Source organism: Oratosquilla oratoria, chromosome 23 (genome assembly GCF_046742065.1).
Source record: "Oratosquilla oratoria isolate Oo_2021 chromosome 23, ASM4674206v1, whole genome shotgun sequence".
NCBI lineage: Eukaryota > Metazoa > Arthropoda > Malacostraca > Stomatopoda > Squillidae > Oratosquilla > Oratosquilla oratoria.
Window position 1 is genome coordinate 38,882,952 of NC_134799.1, and position 21,129 is coordinate 38,904,080.

General features: G+C 37.5%; 2 protein-coding genes across 8 annotated transcripts in view; both read left to right on the forward strand.

Moving 5' to 3' along the window:
• Positions 1 to 21,129, forward strand: part of LOC143038080 (serine/threonine-protein phosphatase 2A regulatory subunit B'' subunit gamma) — a 28,444-nt gene that overhangs the window by 551 nt on the left and 6,764 nt on the right. Inside the window, exons 1-2 of one of the 7 annotated variants that reach the window (XM_076207002.1) lie at positions 11,805 to 12,874; positions 19,892 to 19,981. The exons of 3 other annotated variants lie outside the window; for them this stretch is intronic. In XM_076207002.1, the coding sequence (XP_076063117.1) occupies positions 12,700 to 12,874; positions 19,892 to 19,981 (265 nt within the window). In that variant the 5' untranslated portion in view covers positions 11,805 to 12,699. Of the gene's footprint in view, positions 1 to 11,804; positions 12,875 to 19,891; positions 19,982 to 21,129 lie in introns of those variants that run through there. 3 more of the 7 variants (XM_076207004.1, XM_076207003.1, XM_076207009.1) reach the window with 3 other exon arrangements.
• LOC143038083 (uncharacterized) lies at positions 911 to 7,500 on the forward strand. Its single transcript, XM_076207013.1, has 2 exons — positions 911 to 2,067; positions 2,701 to 7,500. Exon 2 carries the CDS (start codon positions 2,704 to 2,706, stop codon positions 3,415 to 3,417), a length of 714 nt encoding a protein of 237 aa, XP_076063128.1. The 5' UTR covers positions 911 to 2,067; positions 2,701 to 2,703; the 3' UTR covers positions 3,418 to 7,500.

Below are 21,129 nucleotides of genomic sequence, written 5' to 3' on the forward strand. Positions count from 1 at the left end.
ATTTATATTGTTCTGTTTTCACTGGTATTCTTGTCTGGGGCCTGATGTTGCAGTATCAAAGAATTTGTATAACTTGTATATTGTGACTGTCTTTGAAAAGTTGGAGAATGATTCAGAGTGCTGCTTTTTTGTGTTAACCTCGGCATTTGTAATTGTTATTTTGAACTATGTGTTCTTTTCATTACCTGCACATCATGTATATCGACTCAATACCAAATAAAATTATCGTTATTATCTAAATATAACACTTTTAAATCTTTTTACATATCGAAATTTGTTCAGCTATCCAGGCCTTGGGCTTCAGCCTATGCAACCTACAGGGTTAGTGAAAAACTTGAAGCCCTAATAGTAGATTTTTTTAACCTTCAAAATCTAACTAGTCCCATAGTTGTGATCCAATTTAATTGAGTTTATATATAATATCATGGTAGAAATTCTGTACATGTCCACCCCATAAAGAATATCAGAAAGCAGTGTTATATAGTGTGATTCATATGAACCTGATATTGATTTCTACAGCAGCTCAATTTTTCACCCCTTTGGGTTAGTGCCAAAATTAATGAATTCTGTTGGAAATAACACTTATTGGTATTATTTATTTTGATGCATTTAGCACCAGTGGGATGGATGAGCAAATTGTGTAGCCAAAACATGTAACATATTTAGAATGATATATGACACTTGCCTCTTCTCTCCACTACCAATGTTTACATGGATAATCAAGGGTAGTGTGCATACATTACATTATGTGAGAGTGTGGGTGGAGGAAGAAAAAGCAAAGACGGGCCGGAACTCCTTTATTGCTTATATGTTTTGATCGACTTGGTCTTCTTCAGTAAGTGGTCTACAAACTGCTTGAACCTCACAATTGTAGACAGCTTACTGAAGAAGACCGAGTCGGTAAAAACGTATAAACAATAAAGGAGTTCCGGCCCATCTTCGCTTTTTCTTCCTCCACCCACACTCTCATCTGTCTAAACCATTCATCCATTACATTATGTGTTGCTTCTGACTTGGGCAGGAAACAAGGGTAACTTTTCATCTACAATGAGCTAAAAGTAGAGGGAAACAACGGGAGTGGAATGGGTGGGAGCAGGTGCATGCCTTGGCTGGCAATCTTTCTTATAAGGCATAAGAGGCCCACAGTAGATAGAAAATTTATATCACAAAAACCATACATTTTATGAAGAACTTCATGTAAGGAAATTTTGTGTAATTGGCGAGGTAAGTTGATATAGAATGGAAAAAATACAAACTTCCTTTGATATGTTTCATTTGAGATATCTTTTTTTCTATCATTTGGTTGAGTTTTGCTCTTTTGCAAGGGAGGAAATTTTATGAAATAATAAAATTTTGAAATCAAATGACATTTGAAAAATTCGGGTTCTCTTTTCTTTGTAGACCAATTCAAAGTCCTCACACCATATAATTTTTATTAAAAAGCAATTATTGTTAAAGATATAAAAGTTTCATTTTTTATTGACTCATATCACATCCCCAATAAATTGGTTAAAAAAAGAAGTAAATAAACAATGCCACTAGTGCGCAGTCCACCTATCTATATGGGTATTTACACATTCAGTCTACCTCAACTTAACTTTATACTTAGGACGGTGAAAATAAATTTAATAATGTTGAATATTGATTTATTTTTATTGACATATCTTTTTCAGTGGTAGATGGAGTTAACTTGATGGGAAGACTGAAAATGGGGATGGATGGGGTGAAAGGGTTATGTCTGTAGAGGAGGGAATGTAAAAGACTGGAGGTAGGTGTGAATGGTGAATGAAAATGATAAAGTGACTGATGCAACCTAATGTAATTTTCCCTTGTCTTCAATAATTACTTGTGAGGGGGTGAAGAAGGAAGGCCAGCATATAAACGAAGCTGTGAAGTAAACCAGCTTTGTCTCCGGAGCCCTGCTGTGGAGGTGCTGTGCCTTGCTGCATTGTTTCTTACTCAGGTGATAGGGATGACCTTCATCCATAAGGAGCTAAGAGACTTTGGAAAGGGTAACAAAGGAGTGGAAAGTGGGTGCATTCCTTGTCACTACCTTCCTTATAAGGGGTAAGAAGCCATTTGGTATATAGATACAAATATATAGACACATTTAAGCTATAATAATAGTAGTCATAGGAAATACGAAATACTAACCTAACCTGTTCTGATAAAGTCCTAACCTGGCCTAATCTCATCCAAACCTGATTAAAACTAACTTGTAATAACCCAACTTGGTTAGGTTAAGTTAAACTTAACCTAATCCAGTCTAACCTAACCTAATGCAATGTACTTAAAAATAACAATGAGTTCCAATCATAAAGCATGCTTACAGAAGAGCTTTTGGCCTGTAATGAAATTAGATGTAAAAGAAATGCCTGTGAATATATCAAAGTGAATTTTAAAACTTCATGCTGTATTAAATTTAGTTGTTTGGTAAATCTTTAGAAGTGCAAGCCTACACGATATAGTAATAGAAAATTAAATAATAATTTTGTAAATTATACATCAAATGTATATACATTATTCTTGGTTAGGGTGCCAATAGTCATTTAAGGCAATTTTTGAAAGTTGTGATTTTTTCACCTACTTCAGTGGAATTCTGCATTGTGTTGAGACACTAGTATGTGCAAAGTTTAAGGAGAATTGGTTAATATTTAGTGGTGGCAGAATGACTTTAAAGTTTTCTATGTCTTCCCACAGGTCATGGCTACCCACAAAAAGAGTGAGATTTGGTTAGTAGGACATAGCATTGAGTGCATAACTGGTGCCAAGCTCCCAAGCCGAGGAGATGTCCTCCGCCATTTTTTCTTCTATCACAAGGATCAAAAGAAAACCATTCCTGACAGTGCTGCGGAGGTGGCCAAGGAAGTTTTGGACTTCTGGCTTGGAGCCCGGATTCTGGTGATGGCAGAATCGAGCATCAGGAGAAAGATTGTTTCCCTCTTTGAAGAGTGGAAGGTTCTGCAGAAGATCAAGCGGAATACAGGAATCAAGCCTCGGGAGAAGCAGAAGGCGTTTGAAGAAAGTCTCCCGGACCTTCTGGACATCGCCCATGCTGATGCGCTTGCCCTGATGACCATCAAGGAGGACAAGGACTTCCTCATGGCACAGCGGGAGAAGGGGAGACGGGATTCCACGGCGGGGCATGACAAGAAGTTGGAGGCTGGGGTCCATCGACGAGAGAGAACTGCTGCACGTGGTGGATGCGTACAGTTGCCGATGGCAGAGGAGACCGTGGAACTGGAGTCCTCCTTGTCCGCATCCTCCAGTCCAGTCTGTCCCTCCATGACCTCATCTAGTGATGAAGGAGCCTCACCACCCAAGCAAGCGAGAATGCAGGGGACCAAGACAGTCATGTTCTCTGATCTAGTCAGTACGCTGGATCGGACGGGGGGTCAGCAGCCTAATCTAACCTAATCCAGTGTACCTCAAAATAACAATGAGTTCCAATCATAAAGCATGCCTACAGAAGAGCTTTTGGCCTGTAATGCAATTGGATGTAAAAGAAATGCCTGTGAATATATCAAAGTGAATCTTAAAACTTCAAGCTGTATTAAATTTAGTTGTTTGGTAAATTTTTAGAAGTGCAAACCTATGTGATATAGTAATAGAAAATTAAAGAATAATTTTGTAAATTATACATCAACGTATTATACATTATTCTTGGTGGAAATCAGTAATAGAAACAGATGCTTTGACTACTTGAGAAGCCATGCTTGGTTTGGTAGAGGCGGTGGTTGAAGAAATTAAAATATGCTAAATTCATATATTCTAACCTACCTAACCTAACCAAACCTGCCTGCCTAACAGAACCTGCATTTAGTAATGTGGTACCTGTAATTCTAGAGGTTATCAGGCCATTGTCATCGTTGTCTCCAACCTCAGAATTTATCTAAACAAAGGTGGTGTCTAAAGGAGTCTACACAACTTCATTTGTGTGTTTATAGCTTATAGCAACTGTTTCTATTATTGATTTCTGCCAAGAATAACATATACTATGTTGATGTATTATAATTTACAAAATTATTATTTAATTTTCTATTACTTTATCATGTGAGTACTTACCTAGTTGTATTGTACGGGAAGGGAGCTATGCTCGTGGTGACCCGTCTTTGTATCTCTCAGCATCAAGTTTTTTCTTAAAATCTTGAATAGTGTTTGCATACACTGTTTCATTGTCTAATTTGTTCCAAGTATCTATCACTCTATGTGGGAAGCTATTTTTTTTTAGATCTCTTCTGTAATTATCTTTTTTTAGTTTCTTTTCATGTCCTCTTGTTTTTCCATTGTCCCATTTTAATAAATCATTCTTATCTAAGATTTCCATTCCCTTTGTAATTGTTTCAGCTTTTAATTTATATCATTTCTTGACAAAGCAGTTGGCCAAATTGTTTTTGTTTCTAGCATAAAGGTCAGAATGTAATAGATGAAGTAATTTTTCTAAACCACCCACTCCCTCTTAGCAATGGTTTTGTGAACTATCCCAGTCAGTATTTTGATTTGAATTCATGTTTATAAGAACAGATTTCTGAAGATTGTAGGTCCCCAAGATGTACAGCCATTCATCACTCATCAGTGGAATGTCATAGAAGTCAAACGTTGTATCTAGATAACTGTGCCTTAAATTTGATTATTGCATACACACTTATGGTTTCTATTGAATAATGTCACAGAATCTAACTGAATCTGAAGAAGAGGAGTTAGACAGTGGAGTTCATTTATTATCTGTCCAGCAATATATGTCTGACCCCATAATATGGCACCAAATGTCAAAAGATAATCAGGAAATACCAATGGTGACTTTCTTGACAGTGATGGTGAAAATGGAAAGTCCAGCCATTGTAGTGAAGAAGGTGGGGAGGAACTGGATCAGGAAGAGGAAAGCCAGGGATAGAGAGCAGAAAGAATAGGAAATACTGACTGGGTATGTGTAGGGATAGGCTAGGCCTAGGGTGAAACTAGATCATCTTATTTTTAGTGTTAACCTAATCAATGAATTGCTGCTGTGGCCACAGACCTAACAATGACTTTACTCACCCACCCACCCTGGCCGGGCAATGGAGGTGGGGTCAAGGGCTATGGGGGACAGCCATAGGCCTAGGCCTAGTGTCAGTCATGACAGTCTCAGTCTCATGTCAAGTAGGCATAGGCCAACAACACAGGTCATAATTTGGAAGTGTAGGGATAGTTGTTCCACTCCCTCCTCAGAACAAGAGCTCTGCTCCCAGGAGAGTGTGAACTTAGGTTTTCACTAGGTTGACAGAACAAACCAATGGTCTAAATTTCTTTGTTTTACTATGAGTGCTAGGGTGTGTGCATTGTTGGTGGATTATTAAATAATGTAACCAGTGTAGATCCATGACCCATGGCATCTTGTATTCTTGAAAGAAAGTTGGATTATCTCATTGGAATGGTCAGAAATGCTTTTTTATTTACTTTGCTTGGAGTTTTGAAAAAATGTCTTCCATTGTGCACTCCGACCTTTAAAGGATAACCACTGGGCATAGATGAGTATGGAAACACTTTGTTCTCTTCAAAATTTTATTGATGATAAGCAATGACAAAAGTAGTCTTTTACCATGTCTGAAACAGAGATACAAAGTAAAGTAGTGATATGCATGTGTACAAGACAACAAATAAATGTGTATCCTTCTATTACATGCTCCTTTTGGTAATACATGGCTATTTCCAGTATTTGATAAGGAATCCTTATCCAGCAGCAAAAAGGAGTGACAAGATTTTATGCATTGTTATTCTTTCAAAATCAGGAGGAAAACCTTGAACTGTCTGTGGACAAAATTTTGATGCTAACTCTACTATGCATGTAATATTACATACCATTTAAAGATTACATGACATGGTATACAATTACCTATGAGGCATGAGAGAGATGAGGAACATCCACTGGTATCTTGTATTCTTGAAAGAGAGTTGGATGACTAGACAGACAGGGACTGGAGACAAGTGACTTCAGTCACTTGAAGAGTGTCCACTGCTATGGGTGACAAAGATAGGCAATGTGCCTGTATCAGGAAAGACAAGTGACTCAAGTCACTTGGAGAGGATCCACTGCCTGGGATGGCAAAGATAGGCTTTATACCTATATCAGGAAGGACAAGCGATTCTAGTCACTTGAAGAGTTGAATAAGCAAAAACACCCAATCATTGGTGCTAATCTTGGCAAGAGAGGGACACATCTGACACTTCTTGGAGCGTTGCCTTTTCCAGCTCGTTTTCATAACTTTCATTGATGACGTAACTGCTATGCAGTTATGTGGAGTGCTAGGTATTCCTTTCATAGATGGGGCAGTTTTTCATCTAACTTGTATTGGCAAGGTTTGATCATTTGGGTTTTCTCTCTTGTAGAGTATTTCTGGAATGGTACTTTTTAAGGGAGTTTATATTGCAGTCTTTTTGTTTTTCTTCTGCCTGGGGTGACTATAACATGATTTAAATAATCTTTCCTTTCTACAGTAGTAAAGGGACATTGATATTCTGCTTGGAATGAGTCTCCTTGATAAGGTAAAACAAAAGGACTTTATCTCTTATCTGGAAGTTTTTAACTAAAGTATTTTTGTCATAGTTATATTTCATCTGGGATTGAGCTTGTTTCAAGTGTTGTCTAGCTAAGTTCCAAGCATGTTTTAACTTTCCTAGCATTCTTTCATCATCAAAATTAACCTTTGTTGTTACATATTGATGTTTTATTGTATATTGTGTCTTAAGTGTTTACTAGTACAAAATCCCAGAGCCTTTGTTGTGTTTGTATACTGTATGCAAGGGCTCTGTATCATTTGATCACCTGATTGGTCATGTTTTTGTTTATTGTTTTGTATTCAATTTAAAGGTGGTGTCACTTAGACCCACCAAATAAATCACATTTGATCTAATCATCTTTGACTCTGGCCCACTACATGACAGTGGTGACAAGATGATAACAATGGAAGGTGCATTACAGCAACATAGACTTTGACAACATATTGTTCCTATAGAGAATTTGTCAAAGAAGGCAAATTCTTATGGGTTTCCAGCAAGGTGCAAGCCTCATGGTAGGAGATTTGCTTCATGTTTACTTCTAGTTTACGTCATGACTAGACTGCCACTGCTTTTAATTATAGTTTAAGATTTTGAAGTTTGAACAAATTTGAATATTACTATTAGTCCTCAAAGAAGGATTGAACACTTTGATCCAAAGAAGATTAAGTTGAAGTCTGGCTGTCTATGTTAAAAGCTCATTTTGCTCATATAGTAAGTGATGTTTAAAAAAAAAAAACATTGCTAGTGTCCTTAGGTACAGAAACTTGTGTTTTGGCATGTCTATCAGCTCCAAATTTTTCACATGAAATAATATGATGACATTGTGAAAATTTCCTATTTCTTCAAATTTTGTCTAGAAGTAACCAATCCTTGTAGTTGCCATGCTTCAATTTTTCAAATCTGGTCTTAACTCTCAAGGATGATATTAGTAACTTCAATATGAAATTACAAGTGTCAGGAGCATTTTGGATGCTACTGTATGTGTATTTACCTAGTTGTATTTACCTAGTTTTATTCTACGGGAAGGGGAGCAATGCTCGTGGTGTCCCGTTTTCATATTTCGTTTTATCTAAACTATTTTTAAATTCATGTATTGTTTTTGCACACACCACTTTCTCATCTAACTTGTTCCAACTGTCTATTACTCTGTGAGGAAAGCTGTTCTTTTTCAGGTCTCTTCTATAGCTGTCTTTTTTTATTTTCTTTCCATGTCCTCTTGTATTTCTTTCATCCCATTTTATCAGATTCTCTCTATCAGTAATTTCTATGCCTTTCATGATTCTGTAAATAGCTATCAAATCTCCTCTCTCTCTTCTTTGCTCTAGTGTCTGTAGTTCAAGTTTTGCTAGTCTCTCTTCATATGATAGTTTTGAGAGTGTAGGTGCCAATTTTGTTATTGCTCTTTGTATTCTTTCAAGTTTTTTTTATACATTTTTTTTGTACTTGGTGACCATATCGTTGCTGCATATTCCAATCTTGGTCTTATCAGGGTGATTAGAATTTTCTTCACCATTTCTTCATCCAGGTATGTAAATGCAACTTTGATTGTTCTTATTAAATTATAGGTTTCTCCAAAAATCTTATTTATATGTTTCTCAGGTGACATATTATTCATAACAATGACTCCCAGGTCTTTTTCATTTTCTACTATTTTTATTCCTTCTTCTCCCAATTTATATGATCCTGTTATTCTGTTTTTACTTTTTCCAAATTCCATTATACTACACTTCTTTGTATTGAACTCCATCTCCCACCTCCTACTCCATTCCCATACTTTATTTAGATCTCTCTGTAGTGATTCACAATCTTCTTCCGTGTTCACTTTTTTCAATAGTTTTGCATCATCTGCAAAAAAGCTTATATAGCTTTCAATTCCTTCATCCATATCATTAATATATATAGCAAACATTATTGGGGCCAGAACTGTTCCTTGTGGAACACCGCTTATTACGTCATCCCATTTTGAGTGTTTGTCTCTTATCACTACTCTCATTTTTCTTTCTTGCAAAAAGTCTTCCATCCATTTAAGCAGTTTGCCCTGTATTCCTCCTTCAGTTTCTAATTTCTTAAGCAACTTATGTGGTACTTTGTCAAAAGCTTTTTTTAGGTCTAGAAATGCACAATCAGCCCATCCATCTCTTTCTTGTATTATATCTATTAGCCTTGAATAGAAACATATTAAATTGGTGACGCATGATCGTCCTTGTCTGAATCCAAATTGTCTTGTATTTAGCACGTTTTTGCTAAATATTTTACCCATCTATTTTTGACAATTCTTTCACAAATTTTTGCTATTGTACTTGTTAGAGAGACTGGCCTATAGTTGTTAGAGTCTTCTTTATTTCCCCCTTTATATATAGGTACTATATTTGCTTTTTTCCAATCTTCTGGAACTTTACCTTCTTTCAAGGAACTGTTTATTATGCTATGTATTATGTCTGCCAGTTCATTCCTGCATTCTTTCAGAATCCAGTTTGCTATTTCATCTGGTCCATGCAATTTTCTGACATCAAGATTACTCAAGTGGTTCAATATTTCATTCTTTGTTACTTCTATTTCTTTCATAGGGGGGACTTTCTCTTTCCATTCAATCTCTTCAGGTTGTATGTTCTCCCTTGTAAACACAGATTTAAAATGTTTGTTCATAATTTCCGCCATTTCAATTTCCTCTGTGTATTCAACTCCTCCTTGTCTTAATTTCTCCAAATCTTGTTTGTTTTTCAGTTTGTTGTTTACAAATCTGTAGAATAGTTTTGGTTGATCTTTACATTTTTCTATGACATATTTTTCATATTTTCTCTTTTCCTCTCTGCACGCTTGTACATATTCATTTCTATAACAAGTATATATTTTCCATTTTTCTGGTCTTTTGTTTTTCTTCCATTTGGCCCAGGCTTTGTCTCTTTTGTCTTTTATCTCCCTACAACTTTTATTGTACCAGCACTTTACATATTCTTTTTCTTGTTTTTGTCTTGGGACATACTTTTCTACTTTTTTTATAGATTTTTGTCAAAATAATCCATTTCTCTTCTACTGTTATATCTTCTTTGTGTATTCTTTCCCAGTTTTCATTTAGGAAGAATTCTCTTATTTTATCAAAATTTGCTTTTTCATACATCAATCTTCCTTATCTATATTGTTCATTTCTTTTCATGTATTTTTTCTCATTTAGTTCTAGTTCTATCAGTATGTGGTCACTTTTGCTTATTGGTGCCTGGTATTCTATCTTTTCCACTATTTCAGGTTCTGATGTGATTATTAGGTCTAGTCTCGATGGTTCTTCTTCATTTCTATACCTAGTGTTCTCTTGGATCCATTGTGTCATTGTGTGGTCAGTAATCATCTCAAGTAGAACACTTCCCCATGAGTCTTCTCCACCCTTTACGGTCATCTCTTCCCAGCATATTTCTTTGCAATTATAGTCGCCCATCATAACTATTCTTCCTCCATCTTCCATTATCTTGTTTAGTGTTATTCTTGTGTCTTCTAACATGCTTTTATGTTCATTCTCTTCCCACAAGGCTATTTTTGGGGGCACGTAGTTTATTACAAACTTTCTGCTCTTCTTATCTCTATCTTCTACTTCTATCATGATCATCTCTACTCTATTGTTCCCATATGTGACATTCTTCACGCTTATATCCTTCTTAGTCAGGAACTTAACTCCACCCCCTTGTTTTTTCTTTCTGTTTCTAATCCAATAATTATATGCATTGTGTCCTATGCTGTTGGGTGGTAGTGGACCTTTTAATTTTGTCTCAACAATTCCCATTATGTCCGGATCTTTTTCTTTCAGATATTTGTTCAGTTCATTCAGTCCTGTTATTAATCCATCTATATTTGTGTAGGATACTTTTAACTTTCTGTTATTTCCATTGTATTCTCTGTTTCTTTTGTGTTTCTCTCTGTTATTTTCCATTGCTTCAATTTCATATTCACTACTCTCCAGTAGAAATCTTGTTTTTCTGTGTCCGTTCTGGTCTCGTTTTTTTTTCTTAGCTTCATGTCTTTTCTTTCCTCTTTATTCATTTCCCTTTTTATCCATACCTTTTTATATTGTTCACTTGTTGCTAGTTTCCCTGTTTTGGATAAGATATTCTCTGCCGTCGTTTGTGACCTGAATTTAATCTTAATTGGTCTGGTCTTGTCTGTACTATATTTCCCAAGCCTGAATTTCTCTTCGATTTGTTTCATTATTTCTGGCTCATCTTCCTGAACTAATTCTAGTAAATTTCTTACTTTTTCATTTTCCTCTTTGGTTCTTGTGGTTCTATCTGGGTTATGTTTCTCTTCCATTCCTAATATAATTATACATTTCTTTCTATCTGCTAAGTCTCTTACTATATTCTCCTTCTGTCTCATCACTTTAATAACTGAGTCTTCAGTTTGTTCTTTCATTTGCTGTTTGATTATGTCAGTAAATGCAACTTTACTGTTTTCTTGAATTTTTTTCCAACCCTCCTTGTTGTCCTTATTATTCTCCTTTAAGACTTTATTCTCCTCTTTTACTTCTTTTAACTATTTTTTTAATTCTTCAATTTCCTTAGTTAAGTTTTTGTTCGCCTTCTCTAGTTCTTCCAATTTTTCAACCCTCTGCACAGTGTTGTTAACGTGACCGAACCTAAGTTCCCAGTGCTCGATCATCTTATCGAGCTTCTCTTCTAGTCTTGTTAATCGGGGGGGGGGGGGGGTTGTGTCCCCCCCACCCTCTTTAAATCCCTGGAAAATATTCTCATCACCTTCTACTGTATTGCTCTTATCTATACTTCTGATCCTTACATTTTTGTTAGACATTTCGTCGTCGCTAAATTGGTCCGGACCTCTTTTGTTTAGATGGCGTCTGCCTGCCTGGGCCAAGTCCTCACCTTCCTCATTTCCTTCCATTTCCCTCAGTAATCCCTTCCCTTCTCCTTTTTCCTCACTTTCCCCTACACCACGAGCAATGTCCCCCCCACCCTGTAAATACAATAGGTACTTCCTTTGCTTCGGGATCCACGAAATTTCACTTTTTCTTCAGAACGTCCTCTAAGCCGTCCATTCGTTGAAGTGTGTGTGTGTGTATATATATATATACATATAGTGGTAGTGGAAAATTTGTGCACAAAATTATAGGTGCCCAAACGTTTTTCTAAACTCAAAACACATGAAAAATACCCATTTCCTATAAAAAAAAAAAATCACTATTTTTCAATCCTAGTGTCTGTACTGTTATTTAGATGAGGCAATATGCACCACTTGGCAAATCTGTTTAGTCACTCCCAGGACCATATGATGTCAGTTTGTAAACATCTCTTACGTGGACTAGTCAATTTTTTTGTAGTCGTCTCTGTTTTTGTGCCTCGATACCTCCATAATGGGAAGTGGTAAAGAGCTGGAAAGAGACACAATTGCTGATATAACCCTCTATAAGGAGGGTTACAAGTGTAAAGATATAGCCACTTACGTGGGAATTAGAGTGCAGCAAGTGCAAAACTAAACCAAGAAATTTCGAGACAGAGGTGATGGTATGCCTACCCCCAAACCTTGCTCTGGTTGTCCAAGGAAGATATCAAATCATACTTCTAAGGTTATTAGGGGGCAGTTGGATTAAGATCCAACACTCACAGCTCAAAAACTGAAGAAAAATAAACCTGAACTGCTGCAGGGAATGTCTGTAAGATGTATTTCTGACCATTTAGCCAAAGATTTACAGTATCATAGTTGCTGTGCTAAGGTTCTTCCCCTCTTAAGTGCAAAAAGCATAGAAGATTGCATATTTTTTTGCAAGAAATATAAAGATTGGACCCTAGAAGACTGGGAACAAGTATTGTGGAGTGACGAGTCAACATTTGTGGTGTTGTCGGGCTGTAGGTCAAAGTGTTTGAGGTGCCCCAGGGGGTTGGACCCTAATGACCCACACTACACAGCTGAAATGGTGAAATATGCACCAAGTGCTATGGTGTGGGGGGTGCTTTGCGTTTGGTGGAGTTGGCAATATAGTGTTTCTTGAACAAAATGAGAATGTAATTCAGCACAGTTATTGTGTGATAACCTGCCTGAAAGTTTTGAAAAGTGTAACACTAGCTGGTTTATGCAGGATGGAGCTCCTGCTCACATAGCTTAGTCTATTACCCAGTGGTTAGAGGACTGGGAATTCACCAGATCCAAAATTCCATAGAGTGCATGTGGCGTATCATTAAAAAACAGCTTCAGGATCATGATGTTTCAACTGTAGCAAAGCTTGAAATAGAAATACAGGATATTTGGGATAATATTCCCCAACATGTAGAAAAACTGGCAAGATGCATCCCAGCACATTTAGAGAAGGTCATCAAGCTTAAAGGAAAATCGCTTGAAGGTATGTCATGAGCTGTTTAAATGTCTATTAAATGTAACAATTGTTTACATTTGTCTCGTTGATTTGCGCCCAAATTTTCCACTACCACTGTATATGTATATATATTTTATGCATAATGCAATGTACATTATACACACTCCCTTTGGTCATCCTTTTAAACAAAATTGGCAGACAGAAGTGGGCCATTGTTGTATATTATTTTAGAAATTAGTCACACGTTACAGTAACACTATTTGCCCCCCACCCCTCTAGTGTTAAACATAGCAAAATAAATGACAACACCACCGATATTTGTGTTATTTCTGCAACAGTTCACCCATTTTTGCACCAACCCAGGGGGTTGTGGGGGTGATAAAAATTATTAATTTTTGGTAGAAATAAATTTCAGATGTGCATGAATCATATAAGATATTGAGTTTTGACATTATTGTTATCATTTTGGTGTGGGGTGGCTTTGCAGAAATTTCACCTGATGTTTCCAGTGTTTCATCTATCAACTAATGTCATCTTATGATTATGTGTTTTATCAAGTTCTTGAGCAGAATTACACATAACTCCAGGAGCCAAGAAAAGAAGGAGGGAGGAGTGGTGAATAGGAGTGGAGTATGTGGGGATGAAATGGGTGGGAGTGGACTTGTACCTTTGAATTTGGCTACCTCCCTTGTAAGAGAAAAAAAAGCCCTTGGTGTTTATATATATATATATATATATATATATATATATATATATATATATATATATATATATATATATATATATATATATATATATGTATGTACACATACATATACCAATGACTTTTTCCCCCTTACAAGGGAGATAGCCAAAGGCATAATCCACTCCCACCATTTCATCCCCACATACTCCACTCCCATTTACCACCCCTTCCTCCCTCCTCTCTCAGCTCCTCCTGGATGACAGGTCATTCTTGCATCTTGCCCACTGCCCTGGGTCAGAAGCAATGCAACAAGACACAGCACGTCCACAGCAAGGACTCTTCATTTAATCAGTGACCCTCCCCTCCCCCTCTCCATACCCTCATGCAGAAAAAGAGAAGACAGGGAGAAATCATTCGAAATGTATCAAAATATCATTCACATATACTCAATCACCCCCTATCCTCCACCAACTACCATGCATCATAGTATCATCCATGCATAACCATTCTCCACTCACCCCTATCTTCTATCTTCTCCCATCCTCAACAGCATTCCCCTCTTTCTCAATGTCCCTTTTACCCCATTCATCCATTTCATCCGTGGTCACCCCCTTATGTTCACTCCTTCCACCTCTGCCTTCCACACCTTTTTTACTAATCTTTCTTCACTCATTCTTTCCATCCCAATATTCTTTCATCAACTCTATCACCCAACCCCCTTTCCACCCCTTCCTTCGTTCTCTCCTCCTTGTTTCTCACTCCATTCAGCCTAGTAACTCCTACCATACTCAAACATACTGAAACTCTTCTGTTTCAAGTTCCTTCCCCTATATAGTGCTGTTGGCACAATCACCTCTTCATATAACCTCCTCTTAGCATCCATTCCCAAATGTCTATTTCTCATTTCACTTTTTAATCCCCCAAGGCAACTTGCTTTTCCCAACCTACATTCTACCTCCACCTCCACTCCTCCCTTTCCCACCACATTCACCCCCAAGTATCTAAACTTATCTATTTCCTTCAGTCTCTCCCCTTTAATACTTCCAATTTGCTGCCATCCCCCTTGTACATCTTATCACCTTACTTTTACCCACATTTATCTTTAACTTCCTTCTTTCACACACCTTCCCAAACTCTGTCACTAACTTCCTTAATCCCTACTCTGATTCTCCTACAAGCACAGTGTCATCAACAAACAATAACCAGCTTATCTCCCTTTTTCTCCATTATCTTCAATACACTCCAATCCCTGGCCCATTACTTTGAGTTTACCTCTCAGACCATCCCATCCATGTATAAATTGAACAGTCAAGGCTATAACACACCCCTGGCAAAATCCCACTTTTACCTCAAACCACTCACTCTGTTCATTTCTAATTCTAACACAGGCTCCACTATTGTAAAAACTCTTGACTGCACTTAACAGCTTTCCTCCTATCCCATATATCTGCAATACTTCCCACAGTGCCTTCCTGTCTACCCTGTCATAAGCCTTTTCCAGATCCATAAAAGCCTAAAATACATCCTTTTCTTTTCCTATACCTTTCTCACATATCTGTCTTACCACAAAATCTGATCCATGCAACCCTTACCTGCCCTAAACCCACACTGTTCCTTACCAATTACTCCCTCTGTCAAAAGCACTTCCCAACTACACTTAACAAGCTGATCCCTCTGAAACTACTGCACTCACACTTGTCTCCTTTTCCCTTGTAAAGTGGAACTAAACAGGCACTCCTCCAGTTCTCTGGCACTCTACCCTCTCGTAAACAAACATTAAACAACCTTACCAGCCAGTCCATCACTGTACCTCCTTTTTCAGACATTCTGCATGGCATCCATCCAACCCAGGTGCCTTACCTGCTCTCATCATCTTAAGAGCTGCCTTCACTTCATCTTTCCTTATTTCTCCTCCATTTTACAAAGGATTACAAAGGAGGAGCATGCCAGCAGGAGACCTTTTGGTCCATAACTAGGTCTGATGTGGAAAAAAATTATAATACTTATAAAAATATATATATATACAAAATATGATAATGTAAATAATAATAGATAAAATAAATGCATAGGTATAGCTAGATAATAAACAAACAGGTAAATAGTAGATAATGATAAATTGACAGATAACTAATAATAAATGAAAAGCAAATAATAATAATAAACAAAGAAATAATAACAAACAAACAATATAAAATAAATGGCAGTCATTACAGCATCTTGCTTAGGTGTTTATCTAAACTAATCTTAAAGCTTCAAACTGAACTACATTGCACTGACTCTGCAGGAAATTTGTACCCTTTAACTACCGTATTTTCCGGCTTAAAATGCGCACCCATGCACTTCGTTATCTCAGTACACAGATAGCGCGCACCAGGAAAAGTCACAGAATTTTTATCGTAGGCCGTAGATAATGCGCACCACTGGATAACGTGCACCCCCCCCATTTTTAGGCCCTTCCAACGGAAAAAAGTCACGCACTATATGCCGGAAAATACAGTACACGGTTAGCGAACTTGTTTCACCCACTTCCAAATTGAATCTATTTCCTGACAGTTTGAGACCATTATTTCTTGTCAGATTCTCATTCAATGTGAAAATTTTGTCATTACTGATGTCAGTTCCCTTTAAATCTTAGACCTGTATCAGGTTACCTCTGAGTCTACGCTTTTTTAGGGAAAACAGATTCATATGTTTTACTCGATTTTTGTATGATTTATTTTTTATATTTGGAATCAGTTTTGTGGCCTGCCATTGTACTTTTTCCAATCTGTCAATGTCTTGAATAAGATTCAGTGACCATACAGAGACAGCATATTCCAAATGTGGACAAACTAATGATTTATATAGCTTGTTAACGAGAGATGAAATTTTGTAGTCAAAAGATCGCACAATCAGTCCTAGAATCTTGTTTGCTTTCTCAGAGGCTGAAATACACTGCTTAGATGATTTGAAATCGTTACTGATAATTATGGCAAGATCCTTTTCACTACCCACTTTTGTCAACGAATTTCCAAATAACTTGTAATTCTACTTACTGTTATTTTTACCTTTGTGCATAACCTTGCATTTACTTGTGTTAAATTTCATTAGCCACTTTTCAGACCAATGCTGTAAATTATCTAAATCCTCTTGAATATCTATTTGATTTAAGTGATCATTTGCCATTCCACACAGTTTTGTATCATCAGCAAATTTGGAGACAATAGATTTTAGTCCGTGATCTATAATTTATATATACTATGAATAGAAGTGGCCCAAACTATGAATAGAAGTGGCCTGGTCATTTTCTTGGCGCTTCCCACTGCAACTACCTTTCCTTCCCGATCCTCCTTTACTCTGCCCACCTTCCTCTCACTACCTTCTCTTCCACTATCATCTCTCCATCTGCTCCTTTTACCTTTTCTTCTCTACTTGATTTGCCTTCTCCGCCTCTTAATTTCTTTCCAAAACATTTTTTTATTACTTTCAAAATTTTGTCATACTTTTACCCCATTTCACATCTGCTCTCCTCTTTGCCTCGTTTATCTTATGCTTTACTTCTCTTCTCTTTACTTGTACCTCTTATACGATTCCCTCGTCCTAATTTGTAACCAATCTATGAAAGCCTGCTTCTTCTCTTCTACACCCTTCTTTGCTTCCTCATCTCACCACTTACTACCCTTCCTTCTTTTTCCTCCTGTCCTCCTTGTTCCACACACCATCTTTGCACACTTTATGACTCCCTCCTTGAACCATGCCCATTCCTCCTTCACTTCCTACCACTCCTCTCTTAGTTTCTTCTTATACTCCTTCTCCTTATCTTTCTCATTTAAGCAGTTCACATTTGGCAACTCCTTAAAATACTCTGCCCATCATCCTCTTACTGTCTCTTCCATTATCATCTCTCCATCTGCATCTTTTACCTTTTCTCCTGTACTTGATTCACCTCCTCTTCCTCTCTTAATTTCCTTCCAAAACATCTTTTTAATACTTTAAAAAATTTCTGTCATACTCTTACCCCATTTCACATCTGCTCTTCTTTTTGCCTCCTTTATCTTATGCTTTCCTTTTCTTTGTACCTTTCATATGGTTCTCTCAACCTGTTTTGTAACCAATCTATGAATGCTCATTTCCTCTCTTCTACAACCTTCTTTGTTTCATCATCTAGGGACTCTCAAGAGGTTCCATGGAACCTTCAAATGCATGATTTGAACCTTCCTGTTAGAATTTGAGAAGGATTAGGATGAAGGCATAGACTTGCTGCTATATGCCACTAGAATAACTGTACATGAAGGCCTAGGATTTTCTCATTTTTACTAAATGTATGAACAAATATTGTCAAGAAGCCCAGAAGGAAGTACCCTGTACACCAAGCTAGTGGATACCAACTTTGAGAAGTTGAGGAAGATTAGGCAAATAGCAAAAAGAAACCTTGAAAGGGTGCAAGGTACCTACAAAGGTTATTATGATAGGAATTCAGTTAGGAGGGAAGTAAAAGTTGGAGAGTATGTGCTTGTGTTATCTCCTCTGAAGACCTCATTGGACCCAAAATATGAGAGACCATTCAAGGTACTTGAGAGAAAAAGGCTCATAACTATGTACTAAGAAACCCGATGAGGAAGTCAGGAGTGCAACAAGCACATATTAACCTCTTGAAAGAGTTTAAGGGAATGGTAGAGGAGGAAGCAGTTGGCATGATCGAGACAGGACAAGCTGATGGGAATCTTGATTCAGATATTGGGATCTTAATTTCTTTTATGATTTGGACAGATCAGACATAAGTGAGGCATTAGAGGGATATCTGTCATCACTAGAGGGAGAAATGTGTGAAGAAGTCCGAGCACTTCTCTGCAAGAGTGCCCAGATATTTTCCTCATGGTCCACTGTTACTCAAGCGATATCACACAACATCGTCTTAGAAGACGAAGCCAAGCTTGTGAGGCAGCCACTCTACAGATTGTCGCCCTAGAAGAATAGGATCATGGGAAAGGAAGTGAGACAGCTCATAGATCACGGATTAGTGGAACCTAGTAGTCCTTGGGCTTCGCCAGCTGTGCTGGTACCTAAGCCTGGAGGTGAGTGGAAACTGTTGATTACAGGAAGGTGAATGCAGTCAAAAAAGCGGACCCTTACCCTCTCCCCAGAATAGATGATCTCATTGAGGAGGTTGCTACTGCAAAGTATTGATCCAAGTTAGATCTAAAGAGATATCAGATCTCCCTTACAAGCAGAGCTATTGAAATATCTGCTTTTGTTACCTCACATAAGCACTTTCAATACAAAGTGACCCCATTTGGGATGAAAAATAGTGGAAGTATCCTTTCAGCGCCTTGTAAATTGGCTAGTTGAGGGATTGCTGGGTGTTAGAGCAGACTCAGATGACATAGTAGTGTTCTCTGACACATGGAGTGATCACATGCACAGGTTGAGGGTTTACTTGACAAGCCCATCTTGCTGTGAATCTGAAGAAGAATGCCTTTGGGAAGAGCACTATGGACTATCTGGGACATCAAGTTGGCCAGAATTGCATCACACTGTCAGAGGCCTGAGTGAAGGACATCACGGAGTTCCAGGTCCCAAAGACAAAGCAAGGTATCAGAAGATTCATGGGCATGCTTGGATTCTATCAGAGGTACTGTCCAAACCTTGCAGAGGTCTACTCCTTTAACCCACTTGCTCTTTTATAATAATTTCAGGTGGGACTAGGGTGCTGATACAGCCATTAGGGAGTGTAAGAAACTTCTCTCAGGTTGTCCTGTCTTGATAGCTCTGGATTATACAGTAGTAAGACCTTTTACCTTTTTTGTGATGCCAGTCATGTAGCAGTAGGTGCTATGCTTGCTCAGGAAAAAGATGTCCTGAGGCCCATCTCATTCATGTCTCAGATTCTCAAGAATGATCAAAAATGATATTCTACCATTGAAAAGGAGGCTCTCAGCCTTGTGTTGGTTTTGAAGAAATTCCAGGTATTCCTGGACAAAAAGGTAATCATCCTGAACAATCGTAATCCCTTGAAGTATATTGCAAGTGGTAAGACAAAGAATGACAGATTAGCCAGATGGGCATTAGCACTCCAGGGATATGACCTAAGTATTCAACATATCCCAGGAAAATTAAATGTGGTAGCCAATGCCTTATCACATTCTGATACAAAATGTTCAAGCCTTGTTTCACAGGCTTAAACATTTTTATCCGGGGAAGGGGGATATGTCATGTTCCATGACACATCACTGACACAAAGGATGAGGATATGGCATCAAGGCACATTAGGGCCACAGCACCCACTTTCTAGGTAAATTAAAAGGTTGGGTTACCTAAAATGTATTTATTAAGATGTTTGATTGTAGACATGAGTATCCTATATAGGTTGTCCATTGCAGGAGATTTGCAAGCCAACAGTGGAGGACTACAAAATTGGGGCCTCCCGCCCTCAGAGGTCAGAAGGCACATAAACAAGATGATGACACAAAGTAGAGTTGTCTCTTTTATTTCTGATATGCTTTCTTGTGTTAGATAACTAGTAGTTGATATATTGTGAACCTTCTTCACACAAAAAGAAATGGGTAGATTGTGTTGAGCTGGACAAATAATGATAGAATAGGCTACATTGGCATACATTGGCACCTGTGCCTGGCACTGATGTCATGTGGGTGTGGTATAAGTTAAGATGCGTGGGCATTTTGGGCTCTCAGACTCCCATGTTCACATTCTGTTCACACCCAACTTCATTGTAAGTTACAATTCAAATTGTAAATCATGCACAATTAAATTAGTTGCACTCCACCTTTTCTTAACCTGGTAAGATTAAATTAATCATATAAAAAGGCAGATAGTTGTTCTAGAACCTGGATTGCAGGAACTGCTCGGATTACAGCCTAAGGTTCAATGCATCAACTCAAACACAGTGTCTAGTTCGTGACATCACTCTCAACTTAGCTTCCACCAAAAAATTATCTGCTATTCCCCTACTTCCTCCCCTTAGAACACGTACATTCAAAACTCTTCCTACTCTTCTCCTGGTTACCACTATATAGTCCATTAATGCCCTATCTACCACCCTTCTATCCACCACCTTTTCCATGTACAGACGCTCCTCTACTTACGTTCATTCGTTTTACGTTTTTTCGATTTTACGTTTGTAAAAAAAAATTGTAAAAAAAAAAAAAATTGAGTGAATTTTTTAGTTTAGCGCACTCTCCGTAGTTCAAATGATAATTACGCATGACGCTGCGTCCATTGTTTACATTGCACAAACGACAGACTGAAAGTGCCTTGCCTCCTCCTCCTCCTCCACCATCTTAATTTATGTTGCTTGAATTTATTTGAAATTAATGTTATTATTTTACAATGTTATGTGTATAATTAATGATTTAGGGGTGTTTTGTAAGATACAGTAATATAATTTACGGATGTATAGTACAGTAACAACTTACGTTCGGCCGTTCGGAACGTAACTAAAACGTAAGTTGAGGAGCATCTGTATACTTATGCTTGACTTTCTTCCTAAACACTGTATTTGCTATCATCAACTCTCTATATTTGTATGTACACTTAATTTACATTTTTTAAATATTAATTTTTCAAATATTGATGCAATGGTAAAAAACCACCTCTTGTT